The sequence below is a fragment of the Limanda limanda genome, chromosome 12, assembly GCF_963576545.1.
Source record: "Limanda limanda chromosome 12, fLimLim1.1, whole genome shotgun sequence".
Classification (NCBI taxonomy): domain Eukaryota; kingdom Metazoa; phylum Chordata; class Actinopteri; order Pleuronectiformes; family Pleuronectidae; genus Limanda; species Limanda limanda.
Genome location: NC_083647.1, coordinates 19,967,801 through 19,990,382, shown reverse-complemented (window position 1 = coordinate 19,990,382; position 22,582 = coordinate 19,967,801). Strand labels below are relative to the sequence as shown.

The following is a 22,582-nucleotide window of genomic DNA, read 5'->3' as shown; positions in this document are numbered from 1 at the left end:
AAAAACCGTTAATACAAAGATAGAGTCCACCATCAATATACATAAATATGTTTTCAGCCTATGGAATGCACCTTGCTCTATGTAGGATACTTGTGTATACTACAAATACATTATGAAGTTACTTCCTGCAAATACTGCACTCAAGAAAATCTATTTTTTACAAACGTAGAACTATTCTCCTGAGACTCAAGTGGAAAATAAGAGAATAGGCAAAACTTGACATTAAATAATATTTAAATATTACAAGCTAGTCATTGATTTGTAGGAATAAAGTGATGTAGTGAGTAAAATAAACTTTTGAAGAGCTTCATCTTAGGTCTGACAGTGTGTGATTGTGTCTGTTGTGCTTGGTGAGGTTACTGTCAGTCTCTGTGTTCGCTGGTCTGTGTCCCACGCTCTTCCTGCTGTAACAGCTCATGTCTCTGCGTCTGACTGAGGGAGGTTTTTGTACGGCTCTAAATCACTGTGTGAACCGTGAGCTATCATGACTACACAGACAGTAATAATCTCCAACATCTTCAGCCTGAACACCGCTGATGGTTAAGGTAAAGCTAGAACCAGAGTCACTGCCACTGCCACTGAATCGAGAGGGAGTTCCTGAATGAAGAGTTGATATATAGTATATGAAAAGCTTGGGAGTCTGTCCAGGGTTCTGCTGGTACCAGGACAAAATATTACTGTGAATACTGGGGTTGGTTTTACAGGTCAGCGTGACAGTGGATCCTGGAGTAAATGTCACCAGAATCTAAATGACAGTTAAAGTCGATAAATAAAAATCTGGCAACATTTAGTCATCAAATGAAATTGATAAATAGCCACAATTTTCTGATTGTTCTGGTTTTAAACTTGCAGGATGTGCTGGTTGTATGAGCTCAATGTGTTTTATAATACATCGTATATATTCTCTGTGTTTATTGTAGTTTTCGGTCTGAACTCCCTGTGGCCCCATGTTCACAGTCCCTCCAAGACTAACAGACTTGACTGAGTCAGTCTGAATCAGAAATTTGTTGGCAGCAGATTCTGAAATATGAATTGAATGAAAGAGCATCAGAGGAAATAGTTTCAACAGCCTGTGGAGGAAATTAATGAAAAAGCTTTTCCACCACGCTCAAAATCTCTCACCCTGACTCAGAAAAACCAGCATGACACTGAGAGTTACTGTCAACATCATCCTGATGCAGTTTCCTGTGTGAGTGCGTGAAAACGGTTTAGACTCTGTGTGACTTTAACTCTGAGGAGCAGCGATGCATAAAATTCATGCAAAATATATTTGAGTGCACCTGTCTTTATGAAACTGAGAGGAAGAGGTGACGCTGAGTGAGAACATGTGGACATCACATGAAGGAACTTTCACTTCCGTGTTTGACTTTGAAAAGTTCTGGTCTGCACACATGGGAGAAGTTTGTCTTCAAGGCTTTTTACCAGAAAACCTTTCAATATGATTGTTGTTAATGGACTATTTCATCCCAAACCAAGAAATGTACCAAAATCTGAACACGTGATTTTGTTTCTTCAACAAAATCCAACTGCGACTAAACACTGAAGCCAGGAAGCTGCTCTGGGAGAAACTCTCTCCCTCAGGAATATCCCTTCATGTCTCTAAGTACATTCACACTGCCCTCTGCTGGCAGTTCACCATCATCAATAACTCCATCATGGTGTCAGGCGGATTTTGTTTTCTGTCCTTGTTCATCCTTTTCATCACCTTGTACATCAGTCATCTCATGCAGCTCTGATATTAGTGAAAGAAGTAAGTAAGTACGCGTCATCTGACCTCAGTGACCCCAGGCCTCTGTTTTATTTCAGTATTCTCACCCTCTGAGAAAATACTCTGAGTACCAATCAGATTAAATGTGACAGTGAAGTTTACGAGTATCAGGCTCATACAAATACGTTGTGAAAAAGGAATAAAGTTTAACATGTCAATTCCTTTAAAACTGAGCTAACTGAATCTGCTAATGAAGATAAAACCATGTGAATAAAAAGAGCTGCAAAATGCATCATGAGGCCTAAAGAGACCTTAGTTAGATAGACTAATCAAATATTATTTTTATAGCCCATATTTACAAATCAGAATTTGTCTCATAGGGCTTTAACATGGTGTGACATCCTCTGTCCTTAACCCTCAACAAACGTAAGGAAAAACTAGTAATACCCTTTAAACAGGGTAAAAAGAAGGTGGAAACCTCAGAGAGAGCCACATGTGAGGGATCTCTCTCCCAGGACGGACAGAAGTGCAATAGATGTCAAGTGTAGAGGAGAACATCATCTGGATAGGTTTTAGCAGCATTGATTATGTTAAACATGTTTAAAGGATAACTGAAGGTCAATAAATTGATGGATCATTGTCAGCAATGGTCAAGTGTCCGAGGAGAAATACTCCGTATCAAGCAGTTCTGCTGCAATCATAATCTATGGTCAGCAGCCAGCAAGACCATGATCCACCATCAAGATCGGATGCCACTTTGTTCCACAGTCATTGTCCACTGCCGCCAATTAGGATCCATCATCAGCTGCCACCTCGGTCGTGGTCCACCACCGTTATCAGATGCCAACGATAAAGGATCCGCCATTATTATTACGATCAGCCAGCACGATACACAATACGCCAAACTGGATCCACCATTACAATCTCTGATACACGATCCACAGATCGTAATCCATGATGTGGCCACAGCTGCGGCCCTGGATCTGCAGGCGATAAGGGAAAGGGACTACGGGGAAGAAGTCAAGTCAGTAACATGTATTGATGAGATATGAATTACTTTGATGTGATAACGATTTGAGTAGAGGAAGGAGAAGAGAGAAGCTCTGTGTGTCATGTGTCATGAATACCCTTTGCACCTTAGCGTCATCAGGTGTTTTTGCCTTTTAATCAATGATACAGGCCGAACTTGAGGGTACACTGAGGCTCAAGGTAAATCTGACCGGCTACTGGTTTGTATGGCAGTACTATGAAAGCCATGTGGCCCACTCAGTAGATCAGACATCATTACCTCTATGCCTTTTTAAACTAAACGCTTCTTATTTTAGAACATAGGACAAGTTAAGTTCTGCCGCACTAATTAATGGATACCTCTAGTTGATGTTATCAACCTTCTAGGCCTAAAGCAGCAGAACTAAGCGCAGAACTAAGACAAGCCCAAGGACCAGCTCTAACTATATGCTTTCTCAAAAAGGAAGATTTTAAGCCTACTCTGAAACGTACCGATGGTGTCTGCTTCCCGAACTGAAAGTGAGAGATTATTCCACAGGATAGGGAGAGCAGTGCTCTAGTGGGTCGATAAGGTATACAGCTCTTTAAGGTAAAATGGCGCCATATTATTAAGGGCCTTGAAGGTGAGGAGGGGAATTTTTAATTCTATTCTAGATTTAACCGGAAGCCAGTGTATCGCTGCTATTACTGGAGAAATGTGCTCTCTTCTCTTGGTTCTCATCAGGACACGTGCTGCGACATTTTGGACAAGCTGCAGAGTCTTTAACGACTTACTGCTGGAGCATGATAATAATGAATTACAATAGTACAGTCCGGCATATAAAGGTATAGACAGTCTGATTACTGTATAATGATATGTAAGGTCTATATTGATTTAAATGCAGTCTATCGACTGTCTCAGGAATATATTTATCATATAATAGCTATATAATATAATAATATGTTAATTATATATTAATAAAATGTCTCTATAAAGAGGATGACAGTCTTTATAAAATATGTAGAATCTATAAAACAATCTGCATGTATTCATGTCTTTTCTTCAACTCATTATGACAGTCCAATGCTGTATTGTGCTACTTTTGAAACCAAAATAAATATTTCATCTTCTCATGTCATTTAATTTTTAGATTTCTTTTTTTATTTAACTAGAATAAAATATATCATCATTAACATCTGCTTGAGTTTTATTTTCTCTGCGGCAAAAGATATTAATGTAAATCTGTTTTTTACTTCTACTTAGACAGTAATTTCTCTTGTGTGGATCTGCATGAAAACCATGTTTCTGACTTCAGAGTTGAACATTGAACAAAATGATGAAAATCACAAAAGTATCACATTAGTAGTTTGTAGGACTTTGCTCATAATTCTTAATATCATCAATAAGTGACAGAAGTAAAAGTTTAAAATGAAACCTGAGAAATTAAAGGGAAATTACACATTTAGCATAAGAGTTAATTAGATATTCTGTTCCATCCATGTTCTGATGTGTGAGTGCTTAATGGTTATACACTTTTGGATGTGTGATTATAATAAACATCATATCACTAATTGATGAAGTGTCACAAAATCTAAATGACAATCAAAGTCGATAAATACATATCTGGCAGCATTTAGTCTTCAAATGAAATTGATAAATAACCACAATTGTTTCTGATTATTCTGGTTTTAAACTTGCAGGATGTAATGGTTGTATGAGCTCAATGTGTTTTATAATACATCGTATTTGTGTTTATTGTAGTTTTCTCTTAGAACTCATTCTGTAGAGCAACTAGTTGAGGCAGGCTTTTTACGATTCAGCTCTGTTTACAACACGTGCAACTGGGCCGGTCAACGCAGCGTTCACTGCTCCGCCAGAGAATCACCATGAAAACTCATTTGTGGGACTCCAGGGGCGTTTCAAGGGCCTTTAGGGGCCTCAGGCAAAAGGGACCTGTGGAGCCTACATTGACCCAAACACCCCCTACAAAGAAACACATGAACCACATCACGACAATCTTCAAGCAAATATTATATAGTCAAAATATAAAAAGTGAGACCTATGGATCCACAAAAATTATAGTGAAGTTTTAAATTCTAGTAAATAAAGTAGAAAATATAACTTTGACAAAGTTGGTTGCATGGGGCTTTGTTGGGAGATTTATGAACATTTAAAACTGTGAGTTTCTTTCAGTTGTGTTTAGCTTCATTGTCACTCTGCTTGAAGACTTGTGTTGTGTTCACTGGACCAGTTATTCTCTGTGCAGCTGCAGCAGACCAGTTTCACTTCAGTCAAAGTGAGGGAGGTTTTTGTACGGCTCTAAATCACTGTGTGGACACTCCACTGCTATGATAACCGACACAGTAATAATCTCCGACATCTTCAGCATGAACACCGCTGATGGTTAAGGTGAAGCTAGAACCAGAGCCACTGGCACTGAATCGAGAGGGAAATCCTGAATTTAGAGTTGTTGTATGGTATATAAGAAGCTTGGGAGCCTGTCCAGGTTTCTGCTGGTACCAGGACAAATAATAAGTGTGAGTAACACTGGGGTTGGTGTTACAGGTCAGTGTGACAGTGGATCCTGGAGTAAATGTCACGACTGGAGGCTGAGTCACAGTCATCTGGCCGCTGCATCCTGCACACAAACACAAATCATACATTAATCAGCGGAGGTGAAGAGAGAGAATAGGCAGTGCATCAAGTCTGAAATGTTGCTGAGTGACTGAACCTGTGAAGCTGCAGCAGGCCAGCGTCCAGATGAGGAGGGTGATGAGAGTCATGGTGGTTGTGGTGGACTGACGGGTCTGAGTCCTGCAGAGTTGGAGTCACAGGACTATAAAGCTTCTCAGTTCAGTGGAGGATCAGCTGACGATGCAAAGCCTCCTCTCTATGGAAATGATTCCTCTGCTCTGAGCGGACTGAAGGTGACGTGGGACACAAACTCAGGAGCGTTGCTGTTTGGATTTACACTAAATATGGAGAAGCAGAATTCAGGGTAGTCAGCTTCTGGATTCAAATTGTGTCACTTTCATTGATGCAAATATGTGTATTTCATTCCCCTTGAATTACAGAGTGAGTAGGTGTACAATAGATTTTCAAAACATTTTGTTTTAATTCTTTTGTAGCATCCTGTTTGTTTTACAGCTTTCAAACGATGTCAAACTTTATTTTGAAATATTTATTCATGACAAATTTAAATCAACTTTTTTCTCTCAAAGTTTCGAAGTAACAAAAATGTCAACAAATATTTTATCATCAAAATTACAAAAGTGCAGACCTGTGCATCCACGTAAATGATAATGAAGTAATAAAGTATATGTTCAACTTCCCCCACCACCACCTCAGGCTCATCTCACGTTCAGACTCTGTGTGACTTTAACTCTGAGGAGCAGCGATGCATAAAATTCATGCAAAATACATTTGAGTGCACCTGTTTTTATGAAACTAAGAGGAGGAGGTGACACTGAGTGAGAACATGTGGACATCACATGAAGGAACTTTAACTTCCGTGTCTGACTTTGAAAAGTTCTGGTCTGCACACATGGGAGAAGTTTGTCTATGAGGCTTTTTACCAGAAAACCTTTGAATGTGATTGTTGTTAATGGACTATTTCATCCCAAACCAAGAAATGTACCAAAATCTAACCACGTGATTTTGTTTCCTCAACTAAATCAAACTGCGACTGAACACTGAAGCCAGGAAGCTGCTCTGGGAGTAACTCTCTCCCTCAGGAATATCCCTTCATGTCTCTAAGTACATGCACACTGCCCTCTGCTGGCAGTTCAACATCATCAATAACTCCATCATAGTGTGAGGCTGATTTTGTTTTCTGTCCTTGTTCAACCTTGTCATCACCATGTACATCAGTCATTTCATGCAGCTCTGATATTAGGGAAAGAAGTAGGTAATTACAAGTCATCTGACCTCAGTGACCCAAGGCCTCTTCTTTATTTAAGTATTCTAACCCTCTGAGATATTTCTCTGAGTATCAATCAGAATAAATGTGACAGTAAAGTTAACGAGTATCAGGCTCATTCGAGTACTTTGTGAAAAAAAAATTAAGTATAACATGTCAATTCCATTAAAACTGAGCAAACTGAATCTGCTAATAAAGATAAAACCATGTGAATAAAAAGAGCTGCAAAATGCATCATGAGGCATAAAGAGACCTTGGTTAGATAGACCATCCAAATCAATCAATCAATCAATCAAAATTGATTTGTATAGCCCATATTCACAAATCATAATTTGTCTCATATTGCTTTAACATGGTGTTACATCCTCTGTATTTAACCCTCAACAAGAGTAAGGAAAAACAACTAAAAACCCTTTTAACAGGGTAAAAAGAACGTAGAAACCTCAGAGAGAGCCACATGTGAGGGATCCCTCTCCACGGACGGACAGAAGTGCAATAGATGTCAAGTGTACAGGATAAAGGTTTTAGAAGCATTGATAAGGTTAAACATGTTTGAAGGATAACTGAAGGTCAATGAATTGATGGATCATTGTCAGCAATGGTCAAGTGTCCGAGGGGAAATACTATGTATCAAGCAGTCCTGCTGCAATCATAGTCTATGGTCAGCAGCCAGCAAGATCATGATCCACCATCAAGATTGGATGCCACTTTGTTCCACAGTCATTGTCCACTGCCCCCAATTAGGATCCAACATCAGCTGTCACCTCGGCCTTGATCCACCACCATTTTCAGATGCCAACGATAAAGGCTCCGCCATTATTATTACGATCAGCCAGCACGATACAGAATACGCCAAATTGGATCCACTGATGTGGCCACAGCTGCGGTCCTGGATCTGCAGGCGATAAGGTACAGAAACTCCGGGGAAGGGGTCAAGTCAGTCAAATGTATTGATGAGATATGAATTACTTTGATGTGATAATGATTTGAGAAGAGGACGGAAAAGCTGGAAAGACAAGCTCTGTGTGTCATGTGTCATGAATTCCCTTTGCACCTTAGCGTCATCAGGTGTTTTTGCCTTTTAATCAATGATACAGGCCGAACTTGAGGGTACACTGAGGCTCAAGGTAAATCTGACCGGCTACTGGTTTGTATGGCAGTACTATGAAAGCCATGTGGCCCACTCAGTAGATTAGACATCATTACCTCTATGCATTTTTAAACTAAACGCTTCTTATTTTAGAAAATAGGACAAGTTACCTTCTGCCGCACTAATTAATGCAGACCACCAGTTGATGTTATCGACTTTCTCGACCTATAGCAGCATAACTACGAGCAGGTCTAAGACAAGCCTGGACCAGCTCTAACTGTATGCGTTATCGTAAAGGAAGTTTTTAAGCCTACTCTTAAACGTACAGATGGTGTCTGCTTCCCGAACTGAAAGGGAGAGATTATTCCACAGGAGTGGGACTTGATGGCTGAAAGCTCTGGCTCCTATTCTACTTTTAGAGACTTTAGGGACGACAAGTAAGCCTGAATTCTGGGAGCGGAGTGCTCTAGTGGGTCGATAAGGTACTAACAGCTCTTTAAGGTAAAATGGAGCCATATTATTAAGGGCCTTCAAGGTGAGGAGGAGAATTTTAAATTCTATTCTAGATTTAACCGGAAGCCAGTGTAGTGATGCTAATACTGGAGAAATGTGCTCTCCTCTCTTGGTTCTCGTCAGGACACGTGGACAAGCTGCAGAGTCTTTAACGACTTACTGCTGGAGCCTGATAATAATGAATTACAATAGTCTAGTCTGGCATATGAAGGTATAGACCGTCTGATTACTGTATACACATACTGTATATATAAGGTCTATATTGATTTAACCCTAACCCTAACCCAGGAATATATTTATCATATAACAGCTCTATATATTATATAATAATATATTGATAATATATTAATAAAGATTCTCTATAAAGAGGATGACAGTCTATATAAAATATGTAGAAACTATAGACAATCTGCATGTCTTCATGTCTTTTCTTCAACTCATTATGACAGTCGAATGCTGTATCGTGCTACTTTTGAAACAGGAATAACTATTTCATCTTCTCATGTCATTTGTTTTTCACATTTCTTTTTTTACTTTGCTAAAATAAAATATATCATCACCAACATCTGCTTTCGTTTAATTTTTTCTGCGGCAAAAGATATTAATCTAAATCTGTGTTTTACTTCTGCTTAGCCAGTAATTTATCTCGTGTGGATCAGCATGAAAACAATGTTTCTGACTTCTGAGTTGAACATTCAACAAAATGATGAAAATCACAAAAGTTTCACCCTAGGAGTTTCTAGGCCTTTCCTCATAATTCATGTTATTGTTAATAAGTGACAGAAATAAAAGCTTATGATGAAAACTCAGAAAGTGAAGGCGAATTTTACATTTAGCATAAGAGTTAATTTTATATTCTGTTCCATCCATGTTCTGATGTGTGAGTGCTTAATGGTAATACACTTTTGAATGAGTGATTACAATAATCATCATATCACTATTTGATGAAGTGTAAGTGTATTTGCTGGTTTATTTGAGCTTAATGTGTTGTATAATACATTGTATATATTCTCTGTGTTTATTGTAGTTTAGTTTTCGACCTCATTCTGTAGAGCAACTAGTTGAGGCAGGTTTTTTACGATACAGATCCGTTTACAACACGTGCAACTGGGCTGGTCAACGCAGCGTTCACTGTTCCTCCAGAGAATCACCATGAATACTCATTTGTGGGACTCCAGGGGCGTTTCAAGGGACTTTAGGGGCCTCAGGCAAAAGGGACCTGGGGAGCCTACATTGACCCAAACACCCCCCTACAAAGAAACACATAAACCACATCATTACAATCTTCAAACAAATATTATATAGTCAAAATTAAAAAGTCCAGCTGTTCTAGTCTTCAACTAAAAAATCTAAAATGACAAAGTTGGTTTGATGGGGCTTTGTTTGGAAATTTCTGAACATTTAAAAATGTGAGTTTGTTTCAGTTGTGTTAAGCTTCATTGTCGCTGTGCTTGAAGACTTGTGTTGTGTTCACTGGACCAGTTATTCTCTGTGCAGCTGCAGCAGACCAGTTTCACTTCAATCAAACTGAGGGAGGTTTTTGTACGGCTCTAAATCACTGTGTGGACTTTCCATCGCCAACACCACCAGCACAGTAATAATCTCCAACATCTTCAGCCTGAACACCGCTAATGGTTAAGGTGGCGCTAGAACCAGAGCCACTGCCACTGAATCGAGAGAGAATTCCTGATTGAAGAGTTGATGTATAGTATATAAGAAGCTTAGGAGCCTGTCCAGGTTTCTGCTGGTACCAGGACAAAACATTACTATGAAAATTGGGATTGGTGTTACAGGTCAGCGTGACAGTGGATCCTGGAGTAAATGTCACGACTGGAGGCTGAGTCACAGTCATCTGCCCGCTGCATCCTGCACACAAACACAAATCATACATTAATCAGCGGAGGTGAAGAGAGAGAACAGGCAGCGCATCACGTCTGAAATGTTGCTGAGTGACTGAACCTGTGAAGCGGCAGCAGGCCAGAGTCCAGATGAGGAGGGTGATGAGAGTCATGGTGGTTGTGTTGGACTGACGTGTCTGAGTCCTGCAGAGTTGGAGTCACAGGACTATAAAGCTTCTCAGTTCAGTGGAGGATCAGCTGACGATGCAAAGCCTCCTCTCTATGGAAATGATTCCTCTGCTCTGAGCGGACTGAAGGTGACGTGGGACACAAACTCAGGAGCATTGCTGTTTGGATTTACACTAAATATGAAGAAGCAGAATTGAGAGTCGTCAGCATCTGGATTAAAATTGTGTCACTTCCATTGATGCAAATATGTGTATTTCATTCCCCTTGAATTACAGAGTGAGTAGATGTAAAATAGAATTTAAAAAAACTTTTTGTTTTAATTCTTTTGAAGCATCCTGTTTGCTTTACAGCTTTTAAATGAGTCAAACTGTATTTTTAAATATTAATTCATGACAAAGTTAAATCAAAATTTTGTCTCTCAATGTTTAGAAGTAACAAAAATGTGCACAAATATTTATTTTTTATTTTTAAATTTTGATGAAATTTCGAGCCACATTAGCGTGATATAAATATTAAGTGTAAATTGTGAAGTTTTACCAGAAAAAAGTGACTCTTTAGTGGACAGACTGTTGTTCACGGTGCAGGAGGTTTTTGTACGAGCACCTAATGAGTCTGTATCACTGTGGTTGACTTTCGGTGGAGGAACCAAACTTGACAACGACTGTGAGTACCAGAGATTTTTACTTTCTGCATTTATAACTTTTATCAAATAATGAACAAGAATTTGATCAAGTTTAGAGATTAGCTGGCTGATAATTTTGTTGAATTTTTATCAATCTGAGGTAATCTCATATACTGAGAAAAAGAAATGCAGATCAATATTTATTGGTCGAAATCAGTTTATGTAGATTAATACATTTATGGAAACATGATAAAACAAATGTTTCATCTATTTTCATGTACAATGTTGATTTTCATTAACATGTTTAAAATGTTTTAAAATAGAATTTGCTCAAGTTTCAAACTAAATCATAAACTGTTTAAAAAGGTTTAGTTTGAATTGATAAACGTATTTTGGCACAAAAATCAGATGTTGAACACAAATAGGATTTTATCAGTAGATGCAGCTCAGCTTTGTGTTCACGCTTCATGTGGTGAAAAGGAAGTGAAAGAAACAGACGTTAAAGGTTTGAACTGTTTTCACACCAGTGTTTCAGCTCTGTGAGTTTAAACAGAAGAAAATCATCTCAGGGACGAGTTCTTCACTGTCACACGTTGAGAAACAGACGTGAAGACGTCCTCAATAATCATCAAGAATCATTATCAGTGAACCTTCTCAGCCACATTGACACTTGAACCCTGCGGCTGATGGTCTGACACTGAGTGAATGATGTTCAACACTAGAAGTTATTCTGCTTCATTTTATAACGTACAAGAAATCACCTGTATGTAATTTTGCTTCATCCTCATCCCTTTGTCTTTTCTCCCCTCTCTCTCCTCCAGTGGGTGTGGTGCGGCCCACCCTGACCCTCCTCCCCCCCTCCAGTGAAGAGCTGGAGCAGGGCACTGCCACTCTGGTGTGTATGGCCAGCGGGGGCTTCCCCTCAGCCTGGAGCCTGGGCTGGAAGGTGGGGTGCAACGGTTGGTCCTCAGGCGTGTCTCACAGCCCGATGGTCCTGGGGGGAGCCGGCCACTACAGCTGGAGCAGCACCATGAGCCTCCCTGCAGAACAGTGGAGGAAGGCGGGCTCAGTGAGCTGTGAGGCCAGTCTGAACGGACAGAGCCCTGTCGCTCAAACCCTGGACCCTGACCTCTGCTCGGAGTAGAGAGACGACCGGGTGGAGTCATTGTGCTCTACTGTGGGTCCGTTTGATTTACATGTGTTCTACCGCAGCTCTGCATGTCTTCATGTCTTTTCTTCAACTCATTATGACAGTCCAATGCTGTATTGTGCTACTTTTGAAATAAGAATATTATTTCATTTTCTCCTGTCATTTGTTTTTCAAATTTCTGTTTTTAATTTACTAAAATAAAATATATCATCACCAACATCTGCTTCTGTGTTATTTTTTCTGCGATTAAAGATATTAATGTAAATCTGTGTTTTACTTCTACTTAGACAGTAATTTATCTCGCGTGGATCTACATGAAAACCATGATTCTGACTTATGAGTTGAACATTGAACAAAATTATGAAAATCACAAAAGTATCACATTAGTAGTTTGTAGGACTTTCCTCACAATTCATATTATTGTCAATAAGTGACAGAAGTAAAAGTTTATAAATAAACCTCAGCAATTAAAGGGAAATTAAACATTTAGCATAAGAGTTAATTATATATTCTGTTCCAGCCATGTTCTGATGTGTGAGTGCTTCATGGTAATACACTTTTGAATGTGTGATTATTATGATCATCATATCACTATTTGATGAAGTGTAACAGAATCTAAATGACAATTAAAGTCGATAAATAAATATCTGGAAACATTTAGTCATCGAATAAAATTGATAAATAAACACAAATATCTGATTATTCTGGTTTTAAACTTGCAGGGTGTGCTGGTTGTATGAACTTAATGTGTTTTATAATACATCGTATATATTCACTGTGTTTATTGCAGTTTTCTGTTAGAACTCATTCTGTAGAGCAACTAGTTGAGGCAGGTTTTTTACGATACAGCTCCGTTTACAACAGGTGCAACTGGGCCGGTCAACGCAGCGTTCACTGCTCCGACAGAGAATCACCATGAAAACTCATTTGTGGGACTCCAGGGGCGTTTCAAGGGACTTTAGGGGCCTCAGGCAAAAGGGACCTGGGGAGCCTACATTGACCCAAACAGCCCCCTACAAAGAAACACATGAACTACATAACTACAATCTTCAAACACATATTATATAGTCAAAATTAAAAAGTGCAGACCTGTGCGTCCACCTTAATGACAGTGAAGTAATGAAGTCTAGTAAATAAAGAAGAAAATATACATTTGACAAGGTTGGTTGCATGGGGCTTTGTTTGGAGATTTCTGAACATTTAAAAATGTGAGTTTGTTTCAGTTGTGTTTAGCTTCATTGCCGCTCTGCTTGAAGACTTGTGTTGTGTTCACTGGACCAGTTATTCTCTGTGCAGCTGCAGCAGACAAGTTTCACTTGAGTCAATCTGAGGGAGGTTTTTGTATGGCTCTAAATCACTGTGTGAATTTTACACCGTCTTGATAAGCTAGACAGTAATAATCTCCAACATCTTCAGCCTGAACACCGCTGATGGTTAAGGTGAAGCTAGAACCAGAGCCACTGCCACTGAATCGAGAGGGAGTTCCTGTATTAAGAGTTGATGTATAGTATATAAGAAGTTTGGGAGCCGGTCCAGGTTTCTGCTGGTACCAGGACATATAATTAGTGTGAGTAACACTGGGGTTGGTTTTACAGGTCAGTGTGACAGTGGATCCTGGAGTAAATGTCACGACTGGAGGCTGAGTCACAGTCATCTGGCCGCTGCATCCTGCACACAAACACAAATCATACATTAATCAGCGGAGGTGGAGAGAGAGAACAGGCAGTGCATCACGTCTGAAATGTTGCTGAGTGACTGAACCTGTGAAGCTGCAGCAGGCCAGCGTCCAGATGAGGAGGGTGATGAGAGTCATGGTGGTTGTGGTGGACTGACGGGTCTGAGTCCTGCAGAGTTGGAGTCACAGGACTATAAAGCTTCTCAGTTCAGTGGAGGATCAGCTGACGATGCAAAGCCTCCTCTCTATGGAAATGATTCCTCTGCTCTGAGCGGACTGAAGGTGACGTGGGACACAAACTCAGGAGCGTTACTGTTTGGATTTACACTAAATATGAAGAAGCAGAAATCAGGGTCGTCAGCATCTGGATTTAAATTGTGTCACTTTCATTGATGCAAATATGTGTATTTCATTCCCCTTGAATTACAGAGTGAGTAGACACGCAATTGAATTTTTTTAAACATTTTGTTTCAATTCTTTTGAAGTGTCCTGTTTGCTTACATCTTTCAAATGACGTCCAACTATTTTTTCCAAATTATAATTCATGACAATGTTATATCAACGTTTTGTCTCTCAATGTTTAGAAATAACACAAATTTTATTTATTTTTTATTACTAAATCTTGATCAAATTTCAAGCCATAGTAGCTCAAGATAAATAGTAAGTGTATATTGTGTCGTTTTACCAGAAAAAAGTGAGTCTTCAGTGGACAGACTGTTGTTCACGGTGCAGGAGGTTTTTGTACGAGCACCTAATGAGTCTGTATCACTGTGGTTGACTTTCGGTGGAGGAACCAAACTCGACAAAGACTGTAAGTACCAGAGATTTTTACTTTGTGCATTTATAACTTTTATCAAATAATGAACAAGAATTTGATCAAGTTCAGAGATTGACTGGCTGATAATTTTGTTGAATTTTTGTCAATCTGAGGTAATCTCATATCCTGAGAAAAAGAAATGTAGATCAAAATGTATTGGTCGAAATCAGTTTATGTAGATTAATACATTTATGGAAACATACTAAAACAAATGTTTCATCTATTTTCATGTAAAATTATCATTTAAATTCACATGTTTAAAACATTTTAAAGTAGAATTTGCTCAAGCTTCAAAACTATATCATAAACTGTTTAAAAATGATTAGTTTGAATTGATCAAACATATTTTGGCACAAAAATCGTAAGTTGAAAACAAACAGGATTTTATCAGTAGATGCAGCTCAGCTTTGTGTTCACGCTTCATGTGGTGAAAAGGAAGTGAAAGAAACAGACGACAAAGGTTTGAACTGTTTTCACACCAGTGTTTCAGCTCTGTGAGTTTAAACAGAAGAAAATCATCTCAGGGACGACTTCTTCACTGTCACACGTTGAGAAACAGACGTGAAGACGTCCTCAATAATCATCAAGAATCATTATCAGTGAACCTTCTCAGCCACATTGACACTTGAACCTTGCGGCTGATGGTCTGACACTGAGTGAATGATGTTCAACAGTAGAAGTTCTTCTGTTTCATTTGATAACGAACGAGAAATCACCTGTACGTCATTTTCCTTCTTCCTCATCCTTTTGTCTTTTCTCCCCTCTCTCTCCTCCAGTGGGTGTGGTGCGGCCCACCCTGACCCTCCTCCCCCCCTCCAGTGAAGAGATGGAGCAGGGCACTGCCACTCTGGTGTGTATGGCCAGCGGGGGCTTCCCCTCAGCCTGGAGCCTGGGCTGGAAGGTGGGGGGCAGAATCAGGTCCTCAGGGGTGTCTCACAACCCGATGGTCCTGGGGGGAACCGGCCACTACAGCTGGAGCAGCACCATGAGCCTCCCTGCAGAGCAGTGGAGGAAGGCGGGCTCAGTGAGCTGTGAGGCCAGTCTGAACGGACAGAGCCCTGTCGCTCAAACCCTGGACCCTGACCTCTGCTCAGAGTAGAGAGACGACCGGGTGGAGTCATTGTGCTCTACTGTCGGTCCGTTTGATTTACATGTGTTCTACTGCAGCTCTGCATGTCTTCATGTCTTTTCTTCAATTTATTATGACAGTCCAATGCTGTATTGTGCTACGTCTGTAACAAGAATAAATATTTCATGTTCTCATCTCATTTGTTTTTTCACATTTCTGTTTTTACTTTACTAAAATAAAATATATCATCACCAACATCTACTTCTGTTTTATTTTTTCTGCGGCAAAATATATTAATGTAAATCTGTGTTTTACTTCTACTTAGACAGTAATTTATCTTGTGTAGATCTGCATGAAAACCATGTTTCTGACTTCAGAGTTAAACATTGAACAAAATGATTAAAATCACAAAAGTATCACATTAGTAGTTTGTAGGACTTTGCTCATGATTCATAATATCATCAATTAGTGAGAGAAGTAAAAGCTTAAAATGAAACCTGAGAAATTAAAGGGAAAATACACATTTAGCATAAGAGTTAATTAGATATTCTGTTCCATCCATGTTCTGATGTGTGAGTGCTTAATGGTAATACACTTTTGAATGTGTGATTATAATAAACATCATATCACTAATTGATGAAGTGTCACAAAATCTAAATGACAATAAAAGTCAATAAATTAATATCTGACAACATTTAGTCATCAAATGAAATTGATAAATAACCACAATTGTCAGAATATTCTCGTTTTAAACTTGCAGGATGTGCTGGTTGTATGAGGTTAATCTGTTTTATAATACATCTTATATATTATCTGTATTTATTTTAGTTTTCTGATAGAACTCATTGTGTAAAGGAACTTATTTGTGGGACTCTAGGGGCGTTTCAAGGGACTTTAGGGGCCTCAGGCAAAAGGGACCTGGGGAGACCACATTGACCCAAACATCCCCCTACAAAGAAACACATGAAACACATTATTACAATCTTCAAACAAATATTATATAGTCAAAATGAAAAAGTGCAGACCTGTGCATCGACGTAAGTGATAGTGAAATAATAAGGTTTAAGTTCCCCAACAAACACCACCTAAGGCTCACCTTCAAACACACATTTAGAAATTCTAGTCTTCAACTCAAAATCTAAAATGACAAAGTTGGTTTGATGGGGCTTTGTTTGGAAATTTCTGAACATTTAAAACTATGAGTTTGTTTCAGTTGTGTTAAGCTTCATTGTCGCTCTGCTTGAAGACTTGTGTTGTGTTCACTGGACCAGTTATTCTCTGTGCAGCTGCAGCAGACCAGTTTCACTTCAGTCAAACTGAGGGAGGTTTTTGTACGGCTCTAAATCACTGTGTGAACTGTGCGCCATCATGACTACCGAGACAGTAATAATCTCCGGCATCTTCAGCCTGAACACCACTGATGGTTAAGGTGAAGCTAGAACCAGAGTTACTGCCACTGAATTGAGGGGGAGTTCCTGAAAATATACCTGTTGTTTGGTATATAAAAAGCTTGGGAACCTGTCCAGGTTTCTGCTGGTACCAGGACAAATAGCTAGTGCTAGCAGCAGGGTTGGTGTTACAGGTCAGTGTGACAGTGGATCCTGGAGTAAATGTCACGACTGGAGGCTGAGTCACAGTCATCTGGCCGCTGCATCCTGCACACAAACACAAATCATACATTAATCAGCGGAGGTGAAGAGAGAGAACAGGCAGAGCATCACGTCTGAAATGTTGCTGAGTGACTAAACCTGTGAAGCTGCAGCAGGCCAGCGTCCAGATGAGGAGGGTGATGAGAGTCATGGTGGTTGTGGTGGACTGACGGGTCTGAGTCCTGCAGAGTTGGAGTCACAGGACTATAAAGCTTCTCAGTTCAGTAGAGGATCAGCTGCCGATGCAAAGCCTCCTCTCTATGGAAATGATTCCTCTGCTCTGAGCGGACTGAAGGTGACGTGGGACACAAACTCAGGAGCGTTGCTGTTTGGATTTACACTAAATATGAAGAAGCAGAATTGAGGGTTGTCAGCATCTGGATTCAAATTGTGTCACTTTTATTGATACAAATATGTGTATTTCATTCCCCTTGAATTACAAAGTGAGTAGATGTACAATAGAATTTTCAAAACATTATGTTTTAATTATTTTAAAGCATCCTGTTTTCTTTTACAGCTTTCAAATGATGTCAAACTTCTTTTCGAAATATTAATTCATGAAAAAGTTAAATCAACTTTTTGTCTCTCAATGTTCAGAAGTAACAAAAATGTTAACAAATATTTTATCATCAAAATTATACAAGTACAGACCTGTGCATCTACGTAAATGATAATGAAGTAATAAAGTTTATGTTCAACGCCCCCCCCCCCCCCCCACCACCACCACCACCTCAGGCTCATCTTACGTTCAGACTCTGTGTGACTTTAACTCTGAGGAGCAGCGATGCATACAATTCATGCAAAATACATTTAAGTGCACCTGTCTTTATGAAACTGAGAGGAAGAGGTGACGCTGAGTGAGAACATGTGGACATCACATGAAGGAACTTTCACTTCCGTGTCTGACTTTGACAAGTTCTGGTCTGCACACATGGGAGAAGTTTGTCTTCGAGGCTTTCTACCAGAAAACCTTTGAATGTGATTGTTGTTAATGGACTATTTCATCCCAAACCAAGAAATGTACCAAAATCTAACCACGTGATTTTGTTTCCTCAACTAAATCCAACTGCGACTGAACACTGAAGCCAGGAAGCTGCTCTGGGAGTAACTCTCCCTCAGGAATATCCCTTCAAGTCTCTAAGTACATGCATACTGCCCTCTGCTGGCAGTTCACCATCATCAATAACTCCATCATGGTGTGAGGCTGATTTTGTTTTCTGTCCTTGTTCAACCTTGTCAAGAGCATGTACATCAGTCATTTCATGCAGCTCTGATATTAGGGAAAGAAGTAGGTAAGTACACGTCATCTGACCTCAGTGACCCAAGGCCTCTGCTTTATTTAAGTATTCTAACCCTCTGAGATATTTCTCTGAGTATCAATCAGACTAAATGTGACAGTGAAGTTAACAAGTATCAGGCTCATTCGAATACTTTGTGAAAAAAAAAAAAATTATAACATGTCAATTCCATTAAAACTGAGCAAACTGAATCTGCTAATAAAGATAAAATCATGTGAATAAAAAGAGCTGCAAAATGCATCATGAGGCCTAAAGAGACCTTGGTTAGATAGACCGTCCAAATCAATCAATCAATCAATCAAATTTGATTTGTATAGCCCATGTTCACAAATCATAATTTGTCTCATATTGCTTTAACATGGTGTGACATCCTCTGTATTTAACCCTCAACAAGAGTAAGGAAAAACAACTAAAAACCCTTTTAACAGGGTAAAAGAACGTAGAAACCTTAGAGAGAGCGACATGTGAGGGATCCCTCTCCACGGACAGACAGAAGTGCAATAGATGTCAAGTGTAGAGGAGAACATCATCAGGATAAAGGTTTTAGAAGCAGTGATAAGGTTAGACATGTTAAAAGGATAACTGAAGGTCAATTAATTGATCGATCATTGTCAGCAATGGTCAAGTGTCCGAGGAGAAATACTACGTATCAAGCAGTCCTGCAATCATAGTCTATGGTCAGCAGCCAGCAAGATGATGACCCACCATCAAGATCGGATGCCACTTTGTTCCACAGTCATTGTCCACTGCCGCCAATTAGGATCCATCATCAGCTGCCACCTCGTTCGTGGTCCACCACCGTTATCAGATTGCAACGATGAATGATCTGCCATTATTATTATTACGATCAGCCAGCACGATACAGAATACGCCAAACTGGATCCACCATTACAATCTCTGAAACGGGATCCACAGATCGTAATCCATGATGTGGCCACAGCTGCGGCCCTGGATCTGCGGGCCATAAGGTACAGAAACTCCGGGGAAGAAGTCAAGTCAGAAACATGTATTGATGAGATATGAATTACTTTTATGTGATAATGATTTGAGAAGAGGAAGAAGAAGCTGGAAAGAGAAGCTCCGTGTGTCATGTGTCATAAATTCCCTTTGCACCTTAGCGTCATCAGGTGTTTTTGCCTTTTAATCAATGATACAGGCCGAACTTGAGGGTACACTGAGGCTCAAGGTAAATCTGACCGGCTACTGGTTTGTATGGCAGTACTATGAAAGCCATGTGGCCCACTCAGTAGATTAGACATCATTACCTCTATGCCTTTTTAAACTAAACGCTTCTTATTTTAGAAAATAGGACAAGTTACCTTCTGCCGCACTAATTAATGCAGACCACCAGATGATGTTATCGACTTTCTCGACCTATAGCAGCATAACTACGAGCAGGTCTAAGACAAGGCTGGACCAGCTCTAACTATATGCTTTATCAAAAAGGAAGTTTTTAAGACTACTCCTAAACGTACAGATGGTGTCTGCTTCCCGAAACAGGAAGTGAGAGATTATTCCACAGGAGAGGGACTTGATGGCTGAAAGCTCTGGCTCCTATTCTACTTTTAGAGACTTTAAGGACGACAAGTAAGCCTGAATTCTGGGAGCGGAGTGCTCTAGTGGGCCGATAAGGTACTAACAGCTCTTTAAGGTAAAATGGCGCCATATTATTAACGGTCTTGAAGGTGAGGAGGAGAATTTTCAATTCTATTCTAGATTTAACCGGAAGCCAGTGTAGCGATGCTAATACTGGAGAAATGTGCTCTCTTCTCTTGGTTCTCGTCAGCACACGTGCTGCGGCATTTTGGACAAGCTGCAGAGTCTTCAACGACTTACTGCTGGAGCCTGATAATAATGAATTACAATAGTCCAGTCTGGCATATGAAGGTATAGACAGTCTGATTACTGTATATATGTACTGTATATATAAGGTCTATATTCCTTTTAAAACAGTCTATTGACTGTCTCAGGAATATATTTATTAAATAATATCTATTTATATATATAATATATTAATAAACAGTCTCTATAAAGAGGAAGACAGTCTATATAAAATATGTAGAATCTATAGACAATCTGCATGTCTTCATGTATTTTCTTCAACTCAATATGACAGTCCAATGCTGTTTTGTGCTACTTTTGAAACAGAATAAGTAAGTCATCTTCTCATGTCATTTGTTTTTCACATTTCTATTTTTACTTTACTAAAATGAAATATATCGTCACCAACATCTGCTTCAGTTAAATTTTTTCTGCTGCAAAAGAAAATAATGTAAATCTGTGTTTTACTTCTACTTAGACAGTAATTTCTCTTGTGTGGATCTGCATGAAAACGATGTTTCTGACTTCTGAGTTGAACATTGAACAAAATGTCAAAATGATGAAAATCACAAAAGAATCACATGAGTAGTTTGTAGGACTTTCCTCATAATTCATATTATTGTCAATAAGTGACAAAAGTGAAAGTTTATAATGAAACCTGAGAAATTAAAGAGAAATTACACATTTAGCATAAGAGCTTATTAGATATTCTGTTCCATCCATGTTCTGATGTGTAAGTGCTTCATGGTAATACACTTTTGAATGTTTGATTATAATAATCATCATATCACTCTTTGAGAAAGTGTAACATAATCTAAATGACTATTAAAATCGATAAATACATATCTGGCAACATTAAGTCGTCAAATGAAATTGATAAATAATCAAAATTCAGATTATTCTGGTTTCAATCTTGCAGGATGTGCTGGTTGTATGAGCTTAATGTGTTTTTATAATATATTGTATATATTCTCTGTGTTAATTGTAGTTTTCTGTAAGAACTCATTCTGTAGAGCAACTAGTTGAGGCAAGTTTTTTACGATACATCTCCGTTAACAACACGTGCAACTGGGCCGGTCAACGCAGCGTTCACTGCTCCACCAGAGAATCACCATGACAACTAATTTTTTGGACTCCAGGGGCGTTTCAAGGGACTTTAGGGGCCTCAGGCAAAAGGGACCTGGGGAGCCTACATTGACCCAAACATCCCCCTACAAAGAAACACATGAACCACATCATTACAATTTTCACACAAATATTATATAGTCAAAATTAAAAAAGTGCAGACCTGTGCATCCACGTTAATGATAGTGAAGTAATAAAGTTTAAGTTCAACCCCCCACCACCTCAGCCCCTCTCACGCTCATCTTACACACATTAAGACGTTCTAGTCTTCAACTCAAAATCTAAATTTGCCAATTATGGTTTCATGGGGCATTATTTGGAGATTTCTGAAGATTTAAAGCTGTGAGTTTGTTTCAGTTGTGTTTAGCTTCATTGCCGCTCTGCTTGAAGACTTGTGTTGTGTTCACTGGACCAGTTATTCTCTGTGCAGCTGCAGCAGACCAGTTTCACTTCAGTCAAACTGAGGGAGGTTTTTGTACGGCTCTAAATCACTGTGTGGACACTGCACTGCTATGATAACCAACACAGTAATAGTCTCCAACATCTGCCACTGAATCGAGAGGGAATTCCTGTATATAGAATTGATGCTGAGTATATAAGAAGCTTGGGAGTCTGTCCAGGTTTCTGCTGGTACCAGGACGTATAATCACCATGTACACTGGGGTTGGTTTTACAGGTCAGTGTGACAGTTGATCCTGGAGTAAATGTCACGACTGGAGGCTGAGTCACAGTCACCTGGCCGCTGCATCCTGCACACAAACACAAATCATACATTAATCAGCGGAGGTGAAGAGAGAGAACAGGCAGCGCATCACGTCTGAAATGTTGCTGAGTGACTGAACCTGTGAAGCTGCAGCAGGCCAGCGTCCAGATGAGGAGGGTGATGAGAGTCATGGTGGTTGTGGTGGACTGACGGGTCTGAGTCCTGCAGAGTTGGAGTCACAGGACTATAAAGCTTCTCAGTTCAGTGGAGGATCAGCTGACGATGCAAAGCCTCCTCTCTATGGAAATGATTCCTCTGCTCTGAGCGGACTGAAGGTGACGTGGGACACAAACTCAGGAGCGTTGCTGTTTGGATTTACACTAAATATGAAGAAGCAGAATTGAGGGT

At 39.5% G+C, this 22,582-nt stretch overlaps 2 gene segments (V, D, J or C); one reads left to right on the top strand and one right to left on the bottom strand.

The window, feature by feature from the left end:
- Window positions 1-5,020: 5,020 nt before the first annotated feature.
- On the bottom strand, window positions 5,021-10,236 carry LOC133014984 (Ig kappa chain V region 3381-like). The segment is given in 2 exon segments: window positions 5,021-5,334; window positions 10,178-10,236. Coding segments are annotated over 2 exon segments (366 nt in total).
- Window positions 10,237-10,666: 430 nt separating this feature from the next.
- Window positions 10,667-11,966, top strand: LOC133014983 (immunoglobulin lambda constant 1-like; the record flags this gene model as incomplete). The annotated part of the segment is given in 3 exon segments: window positions 10,667-10,676; window positions 10,786-10,908; window positions 11,689-11,966. Coding segments are annotated over 3 exon segments (411 nt in total), but the record flags the coding sequence as incomplete, so codon positions are not given.
- Window positions 11,967-22,582: the final 10,616 nt, after the last annotated feature.